The 21,595-nt window shown below is 40.1% G+C and overlaps 1 protein-coding gene across 1 annotated transcript in view; it reads left to right on the top strand.

Annotated features, from left to right (window-relative positions):
• The window catches only part of ZNF804A (zinc finger protein 804A), a 159,430-nt gene extending 138,124 nt beyond the window's left edge, over positions 1-21,306 (top strand). Inside the window, exons 3-4 of the mRNA XM_075711564.1 lie at positions 15,507-15,637; positions 18,009-21,306. Coding sequence (XP_075567679.1) covers positions 15,507-15,637; positions 18,009-21,306 — 3,429 coding nt within the window. The remainder of the gene's footprint in view (positions 1-15,506; positions 15,638-18,008) is intronic.
• Positions 21,307-21,595: the final 289 nt, after the last annotated feature.

Below are 21,595 nucleotides of genomic sequence, written 5' to 3'. Positions count from 1 at the left end.
TCTTTCCTAAATTTTACATCCCATTGGCCATTTAATTGCTTCTGGTGGATAGAGTTAAGCTCTTCTGTAACGTGTCAACGGCTGGAGAATTCCTCCAGAGTGGAAGTGGGAGAGGCAATGCTTTCCCTGGCACTAAGCAGAAATCTGGACACAGATTGCAGATGTGCTGCACACAGGATGCCAGCTGGTGTCTTGAGGGTCAGTAGAAAGTTCAAACAGAATGATTTATTGTTAGTGATACTGCCTCAGGCAGAAGCGAGAGGTCACAGCATGAAAGTGATGTGTACTCTTTGTAGGCACACGAGATTTATTCCACAACATCTGTTAAAACAGGAAAGCAATTTGAAGCTGTGCTAATGTATCTGCTTGTAAGGGTGTAAGACTGCCACCTATAATCGTATCAGAACTCTTTATTGCCTTTTGGAAAACACTAGATCTGGTTTCAGTAGTGAGAAGTACTGGGGACTTTCATGGCTTAAATGTGCATGTGTTTGATGAGTAGACCCACCTTGTGCTTGTGTTAGGTGCAGTTGTGTATATGCAGTGTCTCAGGGAAGGCTTTGAATCTCTGGTGGGAAGCCAAGTACCCAAATTTAGGTTTTCAGTGATTTTGTTCTTTACCATTTTTTACCCATTGAACGAAAGCTTGAAGTTTTAACACTGCAAAATATTGATATTTTTATACAAGAGGTACTTAAAATTGTGCAAATTACTTAAGGAGTCCTTATATTTTGTCTTTAGTGCCCATTTTTCAGTGCAATCATTAGTATACACTTTGGAAGGCTATCAGCATAAAAGATGGTTTTCTTTCACGAAGATGGCCATTTGCAATTTTTCACCCAGGGTCTGATTATCGTTCTTAAATTTTAGAGAAAAAAAGGTACTAAAACCCTAGCATAAGATGTTAGTTCAAGGCATAGCTACATTCGGTTTATCTCTGTGCAGTAAAGTGCTATACATTAATTTGATGAGAATAGAAAACACTGTATTAACTTACAGCCAACTTATCAAAACTAAGTAGCTATCACTTTAGTTCCATCTTCAGTGATCTTTTAGCAAGTTTTTTCTTTTAATACATACTGCTCTAATTTGGGTAGTGGGATAAAGAGCTTTAGTTGTCTGCCAGCAGCTTAGCCAGGGACCTGATTCCTCAAAATTTGGGAAGGTCCTACTGAGTCCAGGTGCAGGTTTTGGTGTACAAACCAAGCTCTGGTGCTGCCTTTGCAGGACAGTGAAATGGCAAATGGTCCTGAAATAAGTCAGATGTTTGTCTGCTGCTCCATCTGAAGAAGTGTTTTCAATGATGAAACCGTGAACCATTCTCCTGCTTTATGTTAACAGCTATCTATGACTTTGTTGATGTATAGCTAATCCTCACTTGTAAGCATCTCTGTGCCTCTGTAACAAGACAAAACAACATGAAATGGGTCATGTGGATTGCAGCTCCTTCTAAATATTCTCAAATCAGAAATCGGATCAAGTATCTGTACTGTGCAATGTTTTTCATGGCAGCTGCTTCACACTAACAGGATTTTACAGGCAGAGTTTGAAGGACAGGCTATTTTGTTTCACAACTGGGGCCATACAATAAATCTGAGTCAGAGCCAGAAATGGTGTATGGGTCTCCTGATTGTCTTTATTTGAAGCCTATTTGGCCATGCTTTCCTTTCATTACAAATGTGCTCACCACCCGGTGTGCCATGCATTCATGTGCTGATGTAGCCCAATTTTGTGGCACACTGGTAAGGACAGTAGTTCTTTCAGCATACATACTGCATAATAGCAATGCTGCTATTCTCTGCTGAATTGCATGTTTTTATTGGAACTACAAGACATTTTAATGTGTGTATATTTGTGTTAGAGGTAAAAGTGTAAGATTTTTTTGGAAACTTTCTAAGCTTTGGAACTTGAGAAATTTTCTAAGCCTTTCTGAGCCGTTCTGTGCTTATGTAGTTGCATCCTACACAAGCAGGCAAGAAAAAGTTTTTGGGGATGACAGTTTGATGAACGGATTCAAGACTTTCATAAAGGATGAGTCACTTTGATGCCATTAAGAGAGAGAATTTCAACAATATATCCAAGATCTGCAGAGGGGAAAAAAGTGTCGCTTGTGTAAACTTGTGTTCTTCTAACCTTCCCTAAACATCTTCTGGGGCAATTTTGCAAAAACTGAAGAGGATGTGTCTTACAGATTTTTTTTCTATCCCAGCCCAGAGGGCATCACAGCATACTGCTAAGAAATCTTGGAGCAGTAATATGGCAACCTTAAGGCAGAAGTAACATTTTAAAATCAACCTTCTTTAAGGGATGTTGTGAAGACTGAGAGCAAGTACCTGCAATATCTAGGTTTCCATTGGAGGTAACTTGTAGAGAAAACAGTCAAATTTTTGGTAGAATAGAAGGAAGTGTCATGATTTGCTTCTGTATTTTTTAGAGCTATCCATAGGAAGAGAAGTATATAAAGAAATTTGAACCCAAATTTGTGGAAAGGTTTTCCTCTGTTCTTCATTAAAAATGCCCATAAGATTTTCTAGGAAGAAAGAGATTTGTGTTGTTGGTGAAATTAAAAAAAACAACAACTTTAGTGAATCAGAACCAGAAAAATATGGTGATCACCCAGAGGGTTCTCCTACCAAACTGAAGACCAACAAAGATACCTTTTTCAACTGAATAGTGTAAATCTTGTGCAAAAGTAGAGAATCTGGTCTGTAAATAGTTGTTAATTGTGGAGTGCTGTAGCAATGCTTGTGTAGTGCTTGAAGATGGCTAAGAGGTTTGTTCGCACAGCGGGGAGTTCTCAGAATGAGATTATTTTTTCTGGTCTTTGTAAGAAGAGTGGGCAAGGGTTTCATAGCTCTCACCAGTAGTTCTTGGTTGCAGAGTACTTTTGTTTGTTTCTTTGATTTTGCCGTAGGGAAAGAGAGAACTTTTTTTTTTTTAAACTTCCCTAAACATACAGTTACGTTGACCTTGAGATGATAAAGCTTCTGCTCTTATTTTCCATTTTCTGTGGCAATGTTTTATCCAGCAATACCTTCATGTTGAGTATAGACATTTTAAATCTATCTTGTGCTGAGATACACAGAAGGCCCACCTAGTTAATTGCCCCTGTTATTTACGTGTCAGATACATAGCTTTTTATGGACTTCTTTTTCTTCTTTTCATCAATGCTTAAGCATATAGCAGTTGAGATTTCAGAGTTCAGCGCTGTAGGTAGTGCTCTGTGCTGTCCTCCTCATGTGATGCTCACATGTTAATCAGAACCTGTATCGTGAGAGTGGATGTATTTCTATCCTGGCTGTTGTTATCGGAAAGAAAAGGTAAAAAAGGATATTGTCAATTTTCCTTAGGAACTGCTTTCTGCCTTTAAGAATGTGAACTGAGATTTGGGTACATTTCCATTTGGTAATGAGCTTTACATTATTAGTTAATTATTGTTTTTATTAATTTCCTAGTGATTCTTAATCAAGGGCAAATTATCTCCTGAAAGGTTTATATCTGATTGAGGCAGGGGAATATTGCCGTGAATTGCTTCTGGGTTACATTAAAACAGAAAGCTGGACCTGCTGTACCAATCATCAGCTCTGTCACGTGTTCAGCCAGTTCTCAAGGCTGGGGTACCTGACCAAACACCTTTTGCAGTTACGTAGGTGAAAGAAACACACCTGATGTACAAAGCCAAAAATTTGTTGTTTGTTTAGATAAAGTCCTACCAGCCTACTGAAAGAATTATTATTAGGCCAATTACAATGATACTGGTGCTTATAGTCCAAATTATCCAATTATAAGAGCTCATTCCTGATAATGATACAGATATATAATGTAAGCTTTTTAGTGTCTGACCCTTTTTTGGTGTTACGGTCCTCCCAAGAAGAAAAGGGAGGTGTCGTTACAAGTTGTCAGCATGACGAGTTCTTCATGTGGGGGAGTGTGATGTTGATATTGGTGGTTTCTTCCTCCTTTTTGCCAGGAAAAGGGTGAAGTTTGATGGTTTCTTTCTCCTCACTCTGAGGTCCATTTGGGGTCATTTTAGTGTGTTTACTAACACAAGTACATGCTCCAGTGGTTCCCGCTTGCATATTGTAGTGAAATTTGCTATATGTAGTGTTTTACATATGTTGGATGCTTCATTTTCTTTTTATCCCTAAACCCACTTTTTTGCATATTTTAAAGTTGCATTCCTTTAGCAAGCAGTAATTGAACAGCAGTGAGTTGTTTATAGCCCGGGGACCCTGGTGTCATCCCATTCCTTCCAATTCCAAGTCCTCTGCTATGACCTTGTACTTGTCCTTTTGGGGGTCTGTGTCACAGTCTTGGTTTCCCTCAGCAGCCTCCAAGCTGTGGTTTACTGATAACTTAATACTTTATTAACACAGTGTGGTGACACATACATCCTTGCTCTACAGTTACTGATACTTCAGTCTGCAAAAGCAATGATGCAGTAGAAGAGACACATAAATAGAGACATGCTCTCATAACCGCTTTTTACCAACATCTACTACTCACGGTAATGTCAGTGGTATGTTATCAAAGTTACTTTACAACACATTTGATTTGCACAGTTGAAAATGAAAGTCTAAGTCAAATTATGGTATTAATTCATTTTGCCTTGCAAGATGCAGTCTTCATATTTAATAATTTTTTCTTTAATCTTGTGTTTTTCTCAGAGGAGTCTGTGTGAATAGTATTAAAGGTTGGGTTAAGGATAACAGATTTTGTCTGTGCCAGTTATCTGCGGCTGTGAGGTTTGTGTCAAAATTTGCAAAGGCCCATTCTTGTCTCTGTTTTCATTGGTCAAATTTTATATATTCTTTGAATAAGCTTGTCATGGTCCTGGAATAATCTCTGGCAAGGACCAGATCCTGCTGATGAGAAGCAATTTGTGAACAGAGGGTTTGAACAGCTCAGTGATCCAATGTAAAACTGATAGGAGAAAGTGATTGTGATTTAGCTCTGACATCAAGAATTAAAATAAAGAGCTCAATTTGAGGGAGTTCATCAGCACCATCAGAGTTATTAGAGTATCCTTCAAGAATTATGGAAAATATCCTTTAGAGAACCTGACTGTAAATGTTAATTCCTCATTTGCAGTCCTTATGCACATTGTAGAGACTGGAAAGATTTAAGATCTGGTAGGTTCATTTTAGTCTCTGTGGCAGTCTTTCCTAAAATGTCAGTGATCAAAGAGGATGAAAACATAGACTAAAAATTTCTGCTTGCAATTTTTGGTGTGCTTGTAGAAAGGGTATTGTGTCCTCCTTCAGTAAAGAAGGAGGAATAATCAGAATAAGAGCATGATCCTACAGAGAACTTCAGTGCTTGAGACCCAGTGAAACATTTTGACCAAGGTGAAAAGCTGGTGGGTCACAATAGACACCAGTAGGTATTGGAGGGCACTGGAGTTAAGAGTTGTGGGATGAAGTCTCAAAGATCTCAGAGCTGCCGAGTATGTCATTCATGCAGAAAACAGCAAAACAGTATCCAAAATGAGCAAAAGATAGCTTTAACAGCTGAGCCATCCAGTGTTGACGTGTGCTGACGGAGCCATCCATTTTGTGGCCTTATCATCTCCCACTAGAAAGTCATTCTAAAGGGAAATCCAGTATTCCATCTCCAAAGAGGTGTAGAGGTGACCTTTCTCTGAAAGGAGTTCTTGGTGAGGAAGTCATTGCTCCTGTGAAGTGATTTATGGCAGATGAATGCTGCTCAAACAGGGATTTTTCCAATAGCTGAAAGCTTTCCTGGTAGAGTTTAGATGGGATGTTGTGGAGCTCTCATTATTTATGCATGGAAAGTTGTAACTGGCCATAGAATAAAGCGGTCATCAACATTTAGCACTCAGAGACTGAAAATATCAGGAGGCAGTGCCTCACTGAATGAATATTTTGGTTGCAGCAGAACTGTCAAACTTGAAAGCATTGTAAGTGTTATGCTCAGAAAGAGTATTCTGGATGCTTAAACTTCATGGGTGGAGTGAAAGGAAGGTGGTGGATAATGCTGTGAGACCAGGGAATGGCACATGATGTCTTAAATGATCTGTGCTGGGTTGTCCCTCTGGAGCAGCAAAGAGGAGCTGTGGCCTCTGTGGGCCACCCCCATGCTTACGGCCATCTGTGTCTTCCCCGAAGTGTGGAGTTGACCCCTTTTCTCCACAGCATTGCCCTTTTCTCTAATGGCGCTAGGAATAACCATTTCTTGACAGGATTTAAAATATTGCATACGGTTTTTTGAATTAGAATCCTAAATGGTGCAGGACTGGGTGTAAAGGTAAAGGGATCCATAAAGAAGTGACGTGTACCAATCTTGTCTTTAATCTTTGTGACTGAAGAAGCTTCCTTAAATGTTGCTGAAAATTTCCATGGTTAATTTAAAACCTCTGTTCTCCCTGAGCTCAGCAGGAGTTTCTCCATTGACTTGAAGAGAAGTAGAATTAGGCCTAGAGTCATCAAAATAAATACCTTTAAATTAGAGACGAGCATATGTAACCACTTTCCAGATGTACAAGTGCGTGTCAGCTTTATGTCCTTTTCATTATCTGGTAAAATTATTTTGATAGGCAAGATGCTAATTCTGTATTTCTATGCTGTTTTCTTTGGTCTTGGCCTTAATATTTATGGAGTATTCAGCTGATTTTTGCTGAAGCTAACAAAAAAAAATATCCTACAGCTTGCAATAAGATCAGGCTGTTGTTATACATGTGGTTAGTAGCTATCGCAGTGAAATATTCAGTATGCAATGCTCAGCAATTCTGCAGGCTTGAAACAATGTTTTTTGCACAATGGCAGTGCTGCGGCCATTTAGTCAACTTTAGAAAACATAGTTATCTTAAAAGCAACAAAAGTCTTAATTTATGCTCTGTAACCTGTTATTTGTCAAAGTCCTGGAGCCTTGTTCTACTGTAAGCCATAATGCTATCTGAGTCCTGCAGCAGGGGATACTGGAAAGGAGCAGAAGATGCGCAGGCACCAGAGTGATGTCAAATGAAACATGAGCCTTACTATGCTGGGAAGGGCATTAATCATTACATAATGAAGCATGCGTTTGTTTCTGGCAGATAATTTCTGAAGGAAAATCATTAAAAAGAATAGAAAGTGAAGAAAGATTTATTTTTCCTTCTGTTGCCCTGGCATATATCTTTTGCAGTCACCTAATCAAGAGTAATTAGTAAGATCTTCATCAAAGTTAACTAGCTTTCATGTATCTTACAGGTGCAAGTGTGCAAAATATTTAATGTTCTGATTTTCCTCATGATTTTGAAAACAATTAAGTTTTCATTTGGGTTTGGTTTTCATTTTAAGCTCAAGTTTCATTTATTTTTTCCCCATGAACTTACATAGGAAAATCTAACTGAACTTGAGATACTTTACAAGAAGGTTGCTTCATATACGAGTATGAAGTAGTCTCAAAACCTAATTGTATTTCATGATAAAATAATTTCAGGTTTTATATTACAGAAGTAGGAAAGACCAATGTGAATTTTCAGTTGTATGACATAATACATGTATTTAATATATATTTGTAGGATCTGAATGTAAAAGCTGGTTCAACAGTCCTTTTTTGCAGACTACACAACAAACAGAACTACTGCATATTGCTCAAGTGTGCTCATGAGCAAGTTATGGTTGTTTGTGAATATTCGCATTACATCAATTCATTTAAAGTTAATAAAAATCTCCCGAATCATGAAGAATCTCATCTTCTCATCACCTACCTCCCTTTGGGTCCATGACAGGCAGGTAGAACAAGCCCAACCTTCCCTTCCTCTTAATTAATCCCCACTTTCTCCCCAGTCTGGGATGATGCTCTTGACAGTGCTGGAAAAAGAGCACAGTTTCACTTCAACTGATTCTACCTATTCAGCAATATTGTGGGCTCCAAGGACTTGCTATTTATAAATCCTGCATATATCTGTATCTGTGTGTGTTAGATTTCTTCTAACATTAAAAGAACATCAGGAGCGTATAGCTGCAATTCGTGGTACAAATAGAAGAGGAAAAGGATTACTCACAATGCGCATGTTCCTTGTCATCTGGAGGGCTTAATATCCGACCATATAAAATGTGGTTCTGTTGCAAATTTTTGGAGTGCTCAGTTTTTAAGTAAAGGTTTCAATTTTGCAGCTTAAAATGCGATGCATACAGCCATAGGCAGAGGCAGTTAGAAGCAGCTTATAACTTGCAGCAAACTGGAAGTTATTTATAAGCCAGCAATAAATCAATGTTATTTATTAAAGGCCTCTTAAAAACGAAGTGAGCGGCCAATGTAGTCCATACACTGATAAAGTGAGGAGATGAGATAACTCACTGCATAAGACAGAAATCGTAAAAATGGTGGTTGGGAGCGGTCGCTGGCTTCCTGCTCACCAGCACGAGACCATCGAGTAAGGTGGGGCTTTTTTCAGCCATGTCTTGAATTTCTGCAGGGTTGGAAATGCCACAGTCCCTCTAGGTAAATGTGTTCTTGTGCTGCACAATCCTAGCAAGGAATCTTTCCTTGCCACTAGCAAGAAGTGACTCCATCTGCTGTGTAACTCCCCATCAAGCAGTTTTAGGCTGCTGTTAAATTTCCCCCCTGTTCCTCTTCTATTGCAGAAAGACATTATAGCAACAATTCCACACTGGCAGCATGAAAAAAAAAAAGGATTGTCTATTAATTTCTTCCTTAGCCTACTTACTTGAGTGGTTGAATTACTAATTTCGTTGAGAAATCTTGACATTTCTCCTTTCTGTGGAAATAACTTGCCTTGTATAACTTCTGCTAGGGAAGGCCTGTAGCACTAATTGGGTAAGTTCTTCTTGTATTGTAGTATTCTTTTCTTGGAGCTTTATTTTTTTCTATAATCTTTACAAAGGGAGAAATTATTTTCTTTTTTTTTTTTAAATAATATGAGAGATATGGTCATGAAAGGTATGTAGAATTGCAGACCAGAGCGCAAGTGAAGAGATGCTGCCCTGTCATGTTGTGTAAAGTGAAGGGGTCTCCAGTTGCAGAACAGTAAAATACATGTGCCCACACAAACCACCAAAGACAAAAGGAAAGTACGTGTATTTTACATCTTACTAAGTAATGTTTTCTGCTTTAAATGGCATGTTTCATTCCCCATTTGAGTGTTTACAGGTGTTACAGGAGCTCTGATCTATTCAGTTATTATTTATAATTGATTAAGCTCAATCCTCTTTGCAAAAGGTTACAAGTGTTTATCTAATGAGTACGTTGTCACTCTGTCATACCGTAATTCACATAAAGAAGCAATAAACCATCTCAGTTAACAGGGATTATATCGACAGCAGTCATGTAGTATTCAGAGAAAGGGGAATATGCATAGCTTCTAGAATAATCACCGGCAGCTAAGAAATACTCAGGTTTAATCCCTGTATTAAGCAGTCATCAGATTTTTTAAAAAAACAAACCAAATACAAGCCAAAAAACTGTATTATTAACAATTAACATGTTTTATATCATATACAGATTTAGAGGGAAGAAATATTTGTTTTAAATAAATCCAAATGCCACTTTTGTGCCACCTCCGCAACAGCACTGACCTACCAACCCATGTTCCCCACGTGTAGGTAATTAGCAAATTTTTGAAGAGCAAGAGGGAGCTGCAATGGACTTCCAGCTCCTTTCAGGGTGCACATGGAGTTATAGACAGCATAGGAGCTGGGGAAGCTCATGCTGGGTTTAGGACACACATGTAGGACTGAATATCTCACGTCTTCATGGCCTCAGTCTAACGCTGCTGTCGCTGGTTGGGAGGGTGGAGTAGGAGCAGGCTTGTGCCTTGCTCTCCCACTCTGGCGCGTTGTTCACCAAAACCGACACTGATGCCCCATGGCTGCAGCATTGCAGTCTCCTTGTCCTCCGTATTCCGACGTGGGCAATTCAGCAATTGAACTCTTCATCGGTTACTCCATTTAGCTCTGCCTCCCCTTACAGTGCCAGTTAAGCAGCAGCTGGATTTTCTGGTGTGTGGTATAGACATGACTGTATGTCAGTTCTCTTAATGTAATGTAAAGCTATAGGAATGAATTATGCGCTGGACTCTTTCCCCGATCACTCATCTGCTTTCTCAAAGGTTCCCACATTAGCTGTGACTCAGCTATATCTGATCTTTCAGAAGCAACTAACTTGAAAAAGAGCTACGACAGAAATTTGAAGGGGTAACACAAACACTTGCTATTTTAGCACTCAGTATATAAAGTGCTGTAGCAACCACTTATGCTCTTTGGGCTGCAGCTTCAAGTATTTCATAGTTAAGGAGAAAGAAAAGGAAGTTTTATTTTGATGAGTTATTTTTAAAAGCTAACAATCGCATAAATTCATGATTCAGTGACTACTGGGAATATGGTCATTTTTCCTGTTAAAAACACAATAGAGCAGCAAAATTTGATGTCATGGCTGTTAAATCCTGTAATTTTATACTCCCATTGATCAGAAAATGAATTTATGGTCTACGTATTTTCAGCATTGTAAAAGTCCACGTAATTTAATTGTTAATCTAAGGTCAAAAGCAAATTAGCATAATAATATCTGAACTGCACTGCCCTGAAGTCCCCTGATAGGCATCTTTCTGACTCCTGCTGTTATAAAATCTGTTCCCATTGGTTCTTGAACCTATTAAAGTTGTTCCTAGACTAGGGAGATAAGCTTTGCACGTGTAGTTTTTGAGAGCCTCTCTGAATAAGCAGTCCTTAGATGATGCCTTTGTGTTGGGGGGGATTGCTGATTTTTATGTGAGATATTAATGCTACAGAGAGAGCCTGTATCAATCCTGATGCTTGTTATGATTTCCCCTTCGGTTTCATAAATTTTTTTAAAAGTTTCACTGCTTTTCTTCAGAGTCAGTTCTGATAACATTAAATTATATGTTTCAAGGTATAAAATTATTTGAGGCTGGTTGTTTTGGCGGGAGGAGGTTCCCCTCATTTTGCATAGTGTTCAGGCAAATTGTTTTTCGCTATTCAGCTTTTATGTGTTTTTGCTGTCCTGGCCATATTTGTTAATTAATGTCTTCTCTATGTTTTGAAGACCTATTAGTTTGAAGTGCTATTGTCACAAGTGCTTAAATCTTGAGTTTAAAAAAAAAAAAACCCAACAACCACTTTGCAAGGTCGCAGAAGGCTTGTAATAGTGAGGTAAGAGGTGCACTTAATGCTGTGTATGCTTGCTTTCGAGAGGCTTTCATCCGCAGAGGTCTTCAGGCACCTGACTCCAGCAGCAGGATCTGGGCTTGAGGTTCCTATATTACAAAATGCAGGGGAGAATTAGGAAGCTCAACATGAGCTTTTTGAAAAGCAGCATGCTGAAATTAACTGTCTAATATGGTAAGCAGGAAAATGAAGACAAGGGTGAAGTAACCAGAAATGGGGTCCCACTGGAAGTTCAGTTAGGATTTCTTTGATTTTTTTTGATGGGTATCTTCCACAGCATGCCTGGGGACACCTGAGCTGTATGCTGAGCGAAATGCAGCCACACCTGAGTTTGGACCTCATGTGGTCTTCTCATGTATAGTTTTATCCATGCATAGGTACATAGGAGCTGGTAAGGTCTTCCTTTTCGTCTGGACTTGCATACCTCAGCTCAGCATGATGTTAACGGGTGTGCAGTAAGATTCCTGGCTGAGTTTGTTAGAAATAGGTGGAATATTTCTGCTTCAGACCCAGTGTTACAGTTAGATTTGTTAAAATAATCCAGCTTCTGCCCAAGTGAAAGCAGCTCAGTTGCAGGACCCCATTGCAAGCCTCGAGACTCGGGGTCAGGCTTCCCATTGCTCCGGGCTAGGGGAAGTCATTTGCAAACAGATGGTGATCTGTGCTCTGCACGTTCAAAGTGGCAATACAGTGTATCAGGATAATGATGGAGGCATGTAGTTCTCTTGGAGAAATGTCATTTATTTATTCATTGTGAACTGTTTGTTGAACTCTGCTTGCTACGACTTACACATTTTGAGCTGATTCATAAGCAGGGCAAAATACAGGAGGGAATCATATATAAATACTGCTAATTATTTGCTTACTGATCCATGGAAACAAGCAAACATAACAGGCATTAAACTAACTATTGAAGTTAGCATTAGTGAATAGCTCTGCCACATGGAAAGGCATAAAAACGTTAAGAAAAAGATGCTTTTTAGGAATAAGGCACACTCATTTTTTTATTGCTGCCATTTAGTTTGAACAACTTTTGGGGGGGCCTCATGGTACTCAGAGTGCATGGACTAATGGCATTTTATGTATGGGGGCTCATGGTACTCAGAATGCATGGACTAATGGCATTTTATGTATAATTGGGTAATATCTCATTTTCACTTGCATAATACAAGCAAAACCAACAAAATACAAATATAGGGAAGCATAAATGCAGTGCTAGCAATCACTAGCATGGCTAAGTGCAGTACAGGAATGCAGGTGGTGATAGTTTATCAGATGGCTAAATAAAGACAAATGGGAAATAACTCCAATATTAAAAAATGGGGACACACGTTTTCGCACTTAGATGACCTTTTATGTATAGGAAAGAGTATTTTGTGGAAACTGCCCAATCAGGTGTCAAACCAGCTTGCACCAGGTGCATGTTTTGGGGTTTACAACTAAGAAAAGTTCCACTTATGCATATGTCCTTGCTGAATAAAGTCCTCAGGAGTTAACGAGGTATAATCCTCGTCGATCGTTAAAGGTCTCCATGAAAAAGACTGAGATACTAGTTATAAGAAAAAAAACCACATTGTATAACTAGTTCATATTCTGCTAAGACCAGTTTTCTGTACAGGAAAGGGGATGTGTATTTGACAGGAGGTCTGACAGAAGGAGAACTCTGGAACGAGTAGTCCTCCAGGAGAGGAGAGCAGACAGTCCGACATGAAGGCTGTGCACACAAAACTTCTGCCAGACTCTTCTGTCTTACACGTTGACACCTACTTGTAGCAATCAAGGGGAACAATTTAATTAAAAATTGTGAACAGTTCTTTTGTAGCAGATCTGGTATGTGCTAAACAGATAATGACTGATCGGGCTGTTGAGAGGCTCAGATTGGTAGAATGATGTTTGCTTGGTAATGATCGGCATTAAACGCATCTTCTATGCCTCCAAGATCACGTAAAACTTAACTTTAACAGCATTGTCCCTATTCAGTGTAAGCGAGACCCTACTCACACCCTGAAACACACAGTCGTGTTAACTTCGGCGCTCCTGATGGCATGGAGTCCTGCTAACTTTCAGCAGTAAGAGAAGAGGGATGAGTATCTGGTTAGAATTAAATCACTAACTATAATCTTCCCAGTAATTACAGTAAAGTGCTGCTGCTGGAGGGTGATTATGGATTTGTATACCCCTCAGCTTCTCCTTTTTAACCTTGTGAAAAAGCACCTTTTTATCTCCCTTTTCTTCTCTTGCTTTGTTGCATACTTCTTTCCTTACGCATTGGAGGGGAAAAAAACCTGAAGAATTATTGAGCTCTGCAAAATGGAATGAAATCCTGTCTTTAAATGCCAAGGGCTGGAGGTGGGGAGGGGAAGGAGCAAACTTCATCCCTTCTCTGGTATTCTGAGTACTCAGAAGTCACCTATGAAATGAAATACTTCAGGTTTCACAAGTGGCTGGTGGGAAGCACGGTCAGTATCATACTATCTTTAAGAAAATAAGAATGCGCAGGGGTAAGAAATGTTCTACAAAGATTCACATTCAATTCACATTTCAAACCTTTTTTCTTGGAAAAAAGTTACCATACATCCAGTTTTGAGTGGATTTATAACCTTATACTGCATTAGCACAATAAAACAGATGTTGATAACTCTATCTAGAAAATATAAATGGTAGAAGTGATTACCTTTCAAAGTATTTCTCTGTGTCTATCAAGGATGTCTTCAAAGGAATATCCAGTTGTTTGAAAAATAATGCAAAAATTGAAATAGAGAGTAGTACTCATTTTTCTGCAACCATTTGTTTGCTTTCTCAGCATGTTGCTATGTATACGTTTCTTGGCATTAAATGGACTGCCAAGGTAGCATTAGCATCACCCAAAATGGCAAAGACAAATTCAGTGTGTAAATGAATGCTGTTATATGAGGGATATTTTTCTGTTAATAGGAAAAAAAAAATCACAAAAGGGGCAAAATAAAAAATTGAGAAGGAGCAGGAGAACAGTGCTTATAGAGTTCTCCATTACATGTGTATCCAACATGTGCCACCAGCGATAAGAAAAGTTCTCAATACCCCTTGAACAATTTGAAGGTAGAATTACTGCTTTTACAAATCCACGTGGCCCCTGTTTATGGCCAGCTGTTAGCCCTCAGACACTAAAATGGTGGCAAGTTATAGAATCATAGAATTGTTTAGGTTGGAAAAGACCTTTAAGATCATCCAGTCCAACCATTAACATAGCATTGCCAAGTCCACCACTAAATGATGTCCCTAAGCACCACATCTACACGTCTTTTAAATACCTCCAGGATTGTGACTCAGCTACTGGGTTCTTCCCAGAATCATGAGATTACAGTCTCGTAAGATGATGTCATCTAGACTGTGAGCCATACTGGGGACACACTGAGCAACTAAGCGATACACCAATGGGGTTTGGGATTTACAGGAATTATTTTTGCTGACATGAAGGATCAGGAAAGTCTCTGCGTATCGTCCTTCTGTGATGCAAAGAAATTGAAATCCCCTTTTCCTGTGGAGAATCAAAGGTGTGCATTTTAATTTCCCCCCAAAGAAACAGGCTGGAGATGAAATCGAATGAGTTACTGGATGGAACATCAGTGTCTGCTTAACTGCTGCATCAGACACCAATGAGAGCAGGAAACAAGCTCCTTCAAGGGGAAGATCTTCCCACTTCAAAATACAAGACTTCTCTGGCCATTATATCCCTTAGGGATCCCTGCTGGGACAGGACCCTTTAACGTCTTTAGCTATGACCTGGATGGCAGGATAGTGCGCTGTCAGGAGCTCTGCAGATAACACCATGTTGATAACGTGGCAGGGCAGGTCCAGAGGGACCTTGGTAGGCCTGAGAAAAGGGCTGACAGAGACCTCCCACAGTTCAGCGGTGACAAATGCTGTGCCCAGCATCTCGGGCAGAAAAACCTGAGATTTCATACTGGCTGGGGGGTTGACAGGCTACAGAGCAGCTTTGTGGAAAAATGCCTGGGGCGGTCTCATTATTTTTTATTACTATCTCAAAGAGCAGTCAGGCTGTGGGGAAGGTTTTTGGGAAGGGAGTCATGAACAAAATTCTGGATAAACATTGCCTCATCCTACTGAGGCTGGTCTACATTAATCACAAAAGCTACAGTAAAACTTTCTAGGTTATCTCTAACCTAGCTAACCTGTCTCTAATGTCTCTTATGTATTTTGGTTATTCACTTGAAATGTATAAATTCATTGAATGGGTCACTTTGGTTAGGTTAAAAAATAATGCATGTCATGAGTGCTTGCCAGAAAGTAACTGTCATTATAAACGTTTATCAGCCCTGGGTTTTTTTGTGTGCATTATATGACTATTTCTTGCAGAGACTGAAGGAACTGAAACAGAGGGAGTTTGCTCGAAACGTAGCATCTAAGTCACGAAAAGATGAAAGGAAACAGGAAAAAGCCCTTCAACGTTTGCACAAGCTAGCTGAGCTAAGGAAAGAAACAACGTGGTAAGTGCATAGCTGCTGAAACAAAAAATACTTTAAAATAATCCTTCCACTGTTAGCTGGTGCTGTGGGACACAGGGCTGTTGGAGTCCCTCAGCTGGAGCCCCCCCCCCACATATTTTTATGGCATTTTTGAAGCAGTATGTGTACAGTAATTTGTTTCACACTATGTGCAGAAATGAATGTTTAACGTTGCTTTTTCAGTGGAGCTAAAATGACATGTATTTTTAGTTTAAAATAAGATGTGTTTCATATATATTTCATAAAACCAGGCACATTGGTTGAAAGCTGAGTGAACTAGGTCATGCATTTGCAGGCTGACGCTACTTCATTGATGAGGTGAAGAATAGAGTCTGTCTTTCTAGGATGTAACAGATCTCTGTGATTTAGTTTTCAAACTGCTTGCCTGGGAAAGCATCCAGAAATCTAGTTTTAAATTTCAGTAACTGGATTTTTTATATTAAAATGTAAGTGCTCCTTTTCCCCAGCTCAACAGAGTGTTTACCTCCCTCTGCAAAAGTGACTCCTTCTAGTCATACATTTTAGTATTGCATCTAGGCATACTGTTGAAATTAATATTGAGCTTGCTAGTTGTGACTGTATTCTCACCTAAATATGACACAGTTATGACACTGACAAGCTGCTGAAAAGATATGTACCCACTTTTCACAGTGGAATCTCAGGGGAAAAAAGCAAAAAAGTAGATGCTCAAACGCAAATGTTTTCTTTTTATCCAGCCTTCATCTCAGCAGATGAACTAACAGAGATGTCCAACCAAGTTGTAGCTCTTGTCCAGTAATAGGCTCTTTTGTCATAGTTTGGATGGTGGGCAGCATGCTGAAACAAAGTCTGTCTAAGCAGGTGAATGGGACATGAATGTTGTGAGGTCTGTTTGACATGAGCAACATGAGACCTAATTTTATTTTTTTTATCTTTTAATGATAACTCATGTAGAGACTCTTTCTCTTCCATCAGTGTTCTACCTGTCCAAATTTAATACTTGAGAATATTAGATAATATACCCCCTAAACGTACTCCAAAATCTGAATTTAGCATATTTCAGGAGAAAGAGGAACGAGAAACTTATTGTTTCCTTTTTTCCATGCTAGTGAAGCACGGATTTTGCAGGATTTTGTTGTTTCTGTTTTGTGTGTTTTTTTTTTTTAAATACCCTTCTTCTAGTTCCTGAAGCAGCGTTTATCTCTGAGCTTTACTTCTCTATTTAAGAATTGCTGTTTGCGATCACTTTGCATCCTTAGAGGTGTGATACAGACACACGGATTTTTTAAAATGCTATTTTCTAGGTTGGTTTTGTAAAAGTCACCATTTTATTCCGTTAAAGAAAGTATTTATGTGGGGTTTTTTTATATATATTTTAAATTTATGAAGAACTGGACAAGGCAGGAATTCTCATGAGGAATTACTTTCTCATAAAACCTCTACCTTAATTTCTGGACTAAGTTCAGCATTCCTTATCTCAGCACTTCTTGGAGTCCTAAATGACGCTTGCAAGTTTTCCCAATGACCCATCATCTAGTATTGCTCTGCACTGTAACATAGAATAATTTGGTTAAAAAAATTGTTTTAATGTAGGCCCATTACTCCTAGTGCTTAGCAGTTCCTGTGGATCCTGGAAAATTGGCAGCTTACACAGTTTTTACTCTTCTCTTTGCTTCCTATTAAGTCAAACAGAACAGATGGGAAGAGGACATGAAATGAAGAACAGAAGTAGACAGTGATAAATTTTTTTCTCAAGAGGGATGAATCACTTACTGCACTAGTGTCAGTTGAAATACTCTCCCCAATATTATTTTTCCATGAAAGAAATTGCTGAGATTGTGATGGTTCAGTCTGTGAACACAGATAGGATGGGAGCTGCTGGGTGATTGCCTGTGGGCAGAGCAGCAGTCACTAGGATGATGACTAAGAGGGAAATGGTCTATGAGGCAGTCTCTGTTGTAATGTATTTTGTAGCACAAAGGAATGTACAACCTCTGCTATTTGTAGTAATAGTGTTGTAACCATGATGGTCTACTGGGAGGAGAAGCAAGATTTCTAGGGAGAGATACAGTCTTTTATTAGGCCAGTGAGTATGTCTAGGAAAAGTGAACTACCTTGTATGAATAGTAGCCTTCAGCTGATAACTTCACATGAAGGAACTGGGGGCACATCATTTACTCTTTTTTTTTTTTTTTTTAATACTACTCAACTGATCTTATTAGAAAAGATGACATTTTTTCATATTCTAAATTTATGTATCCACAGATTCTTCCTCTTTCCTTAAAAAAATATCTCTTAGATACCAATGTAACACCATATTTCTGTCTGCAGTACTCTGAAAGGTACTGACTCCTAGTTTTGTTTTCCTTCCTAGTGCTCCTGGAAGCGGCCCTATGTTTAAATCCACTACAGTGACTGTGCGAGATGATTGCAGTGATATCCCACAAAGTGCTGCCATAGATTCTGCCAACAAACAGGATTTCAGCTGTACATTAATGCACACTGCGCAGAATTGTAAAGACGTCGCTTCTGTTGTTTCTTCCGCTCCTGGAAATGCATGTAGTAGTAAATCCGACACCAAGAAATGCGGAGATCAGGTTCAAGGAGCTCAAGGACATAGAGTTGGGTTCTCTTTTGCTTTTCCTAAGAAAGCAGCAGTCAAACTGGAGTCTTCAGCTGCCGTTTTCTATGAGTATAATGATGAAACGTCTGTGGAGCACGGATTTAGCAGAAGAAGTAGGTTTGTTCCAGGAGCATGTAACCTTCAGTCTCCTTCAGTGGCAGAAATAGTCCTGTGCCCTGAGGAGAAACATAACTCTCTTCACCCACTGGTGGAAAAATGCATAGACACAGCAGAAGCTTCTGAAGCTCAGGAGTCAAAAGAGCTGGCCAGTGAAGAAAGCAGGGTGCTAGAGAGTCCCGTATTAACTCCTACTGTGTCCCATTCAAAGCAACTGGTGTCCTCGGACATGGATGGCTATGGTATTGATGTAAGCGCGGCAGACTTACAGGACCAAACGCTGCCCATGGTTGCAGACAGTGCTGAGGTCCTGCCCCTGGACTGTGGCAATTACGAGCTGCCGGCAAACAGGGCTCTTGCGCAGGCAGTTGTGGAGGATTGTTTATCTCTGCAGGTTGTTGCGGAGGAAAATGATAAAGATGGGAACAGTGATTCATCCACAACTGAAACTGAAATAAAAAAGCTGGGGGCAGATGCATTAGTTCCATCACCATCTGAAGAAGGTAGCAGCGGAGCCCCACAAAGAAAACCAGACATGCGCAAGAGACCTTGTGAACCCTTTGTTCCTGTTCTTAGCAAACATGGATCAAATATTCTTCAGTGGCCATCGGAAATGCTAATTTACACAAGTACAGACCCATCGATTTCTTATAGCTGTAATCCTTTATATTTTGATTTCAAGTCATCAAGAGCAAGTGACAGCCAAGAAAAGCCCAAGCATCAGCCAAACATACCTCATTTGCACCATAAAACTGAATCCAACCATAGCTTAGTCTCGGATTTTACAAATAAACATACTTCAGAGTGTGGTGATTATGAAATAGAAATGAATAAAAATGTGTGCAACTATACAATACCCCTTATAAGTGATGTGTCCCTCATCAGAAGTTGTGATCTTACAAAAAATCAAAATAAAGTGTCCTTGGATGAGTCATTCAGGATTAAAAAAATCGAAAAGTATCACATTTCTAAAAATCACTTTCGACAAAACACTGTGATAGATGAGAAATGTAACAAAGTCTGGATCAAAGAAAGCCATGAAAAATGGCTTCACAAAAGTAGAAAATGGAAAAGGAGAAGAAAATTATGTCGTTGTCATCATCATCACTGTGGGGACACAACATTGGCAGAAATGGAGGTGTCCTCAGTGACTGAAAAAGAAATTAGTTACAGAGATGAAAATAAGTATCAGCACCTCCAAAATAACCCAGAGAAGTGCAGACATGTTGCGGGGAATATCTGGCTAGATACAGGTGAGATACAGCAGTCGCATCAAAAACTTGGCATTGAAAATGGTCATAAGAGAGTCCTGTCTGCGTCAGATCATGTACACGGGGACAGGGGCTGTTGTGACATTTGGAGTGCAAAAAACAGCGGCCAACAGCATGGTTGTAAACGACCGCACAGAAAGAGCAAAGCAAGCTCTCGGAGACAGGCAAAGCAGCTGGCTCCGAGTTCCAGGAGGCACAGCTTAAGGTACTCTAAAACATGCTGTAGCTGGAAAGTCAGGAGGTCAAGCTGCAGCCCGGAACATAAATGTTTAGGACACTGCAGTGAGGAGAAGAGTCCGAGTCAAAACCAGTCCATAAAGAGAGGTTACAATGTTCTGACAGAGGAACCTGAAAAATCCCACCGGAAGAGGAGACAGCATACCTATTCCTCTTCATCAGATGAAAGCTCATACGGACAGACGTTATCAGCAGAGGAATACCTAAGGCAAGCACTTACTTTAGGTACACATCACAAGGCAAAAGGGAAACACAGGAGGAGGAAAACTAGAATCCATCACGTATTCCTTGACAAGAACACAAGAAGTGAGACCTCCAGACTTTCCAAAGAAAATTCTGCAAATCCTACATTAAATATTTTGGGGGACTTCTTGACTCAAGACAGTCTAGAAGAAACGAATGTGGATCCCAAAGCTGATCATGCTAAAGATATGGATGAAACAATGCAGCTGGAGGAAAACAAGTCATCTCTTGAAACTGATAGTTCACACGTGCTGGAAAATGACAAACTGACGGCATGCACAGCAACGGAGAGCGCTCTGAGTACGTTTTCTGACGTTGTCACAGGTTCTGCTGCTTCTGTTCCTGAGCACAGTGCTCCCGCAGCTGCTGGCACGCAGGATGTTCTGCAAGATGAAAAGAAAAAAGAAAATGTCAATAGTTGTGAAAATCAAGCTCGTTACAGATTTCCCCTCCCCAACAGACATTTGGAACAAGCACCTCCCAAATCCTATCTTTGCCATTATGAATTGGCCGAGTCTCTACCGCATGAGAAAATAAATGAGGTGACCAGCGAATGGGTACAGTGTAATCCTGGTGTATTTAGCAGCCCACCACCCTTGCCATTCAAAGAAGCACATATAAACAGTCATACCTTTTTAACTACTGAGCAGTTAATAGCCCCCTTCGCCCTGCCAGATCAGACATTGATATTCCCTCCAGATAACCATGAAAAATTCAAAGACCTCCCATCTGAGGCATATCAGCAGATGATGCCACAAAACCTGCTGGCCAACAAAGTGAAGTTCACCTTCCCTTCCCCGGCGATCCAGCCCCCGAATTCCCTGCTGCAGCCCTTACCCTTGCAGCCACCACTGTGTTCTACCTCCGTTACCACCATCCATCACACCGTCCTACAGCAGCACGCTGCTGCCGCTGCCAGTACATTGAAGGTTCTCCAGCCCCACCAGCAGTTCCTCTCCCAGGTCCCAGCTCTTTCCAGAGCACCTTTACCTCATCTACCAGTAGGACCGAGGCTTTGCCCGGGGGGCCACGTGGCTTTCGTCGCCCCGCCGCATTTGCCGCTGCTGCCGCCCTCGGTCCTACACCCGACCCAGCTGGCGTTTCCCCCGCTGCCACACACCGTCTTCCCATCCCTGCTGTCCCCGCACCCAGCTGTCATTCCCCTGCAGCCCCTCTTTTAGGACAGGTTCTCGGGGATGGGGGAAGGAGCCTTCAGCTAAATGGTCCTGCTATTTCTACAGTCCCCTTGGCTTTGCAAAACGGTTCTGTGAAATAAACTGGTTAAAATTTCTCGTTCCTTGGGAAGCATTTACTGTAAGTATAATGATGCAAACATTCATGTAAAGTTCAGACCTATACTATAACTAAAGCACTGAATAGTCTGATACTAATATGAACTCTCTCTCTATATATAAGTGAAAATCATGTCTTAGAATATGTATAATGTATATAAAATATATTTATAGTTCT

The sequence above is a fragment of the Pelecanus crispus genome, chromosome 5 (genome assembly GCF_030463565.1).
Source record: "Pelecanus crispus isolate bPelCri1 chromosome 5, bPelCri1.pri, whole genome shotgun sequence".
NCBI lineage: Eukaryota > Metazoa > Chordata > Aves > Pelecaniformes > Pelecanidae > Pelecanus > Pelecanus crispus.
This window is presented reverse-complemented; position numbering and strand designations above follow the sequence as displayed.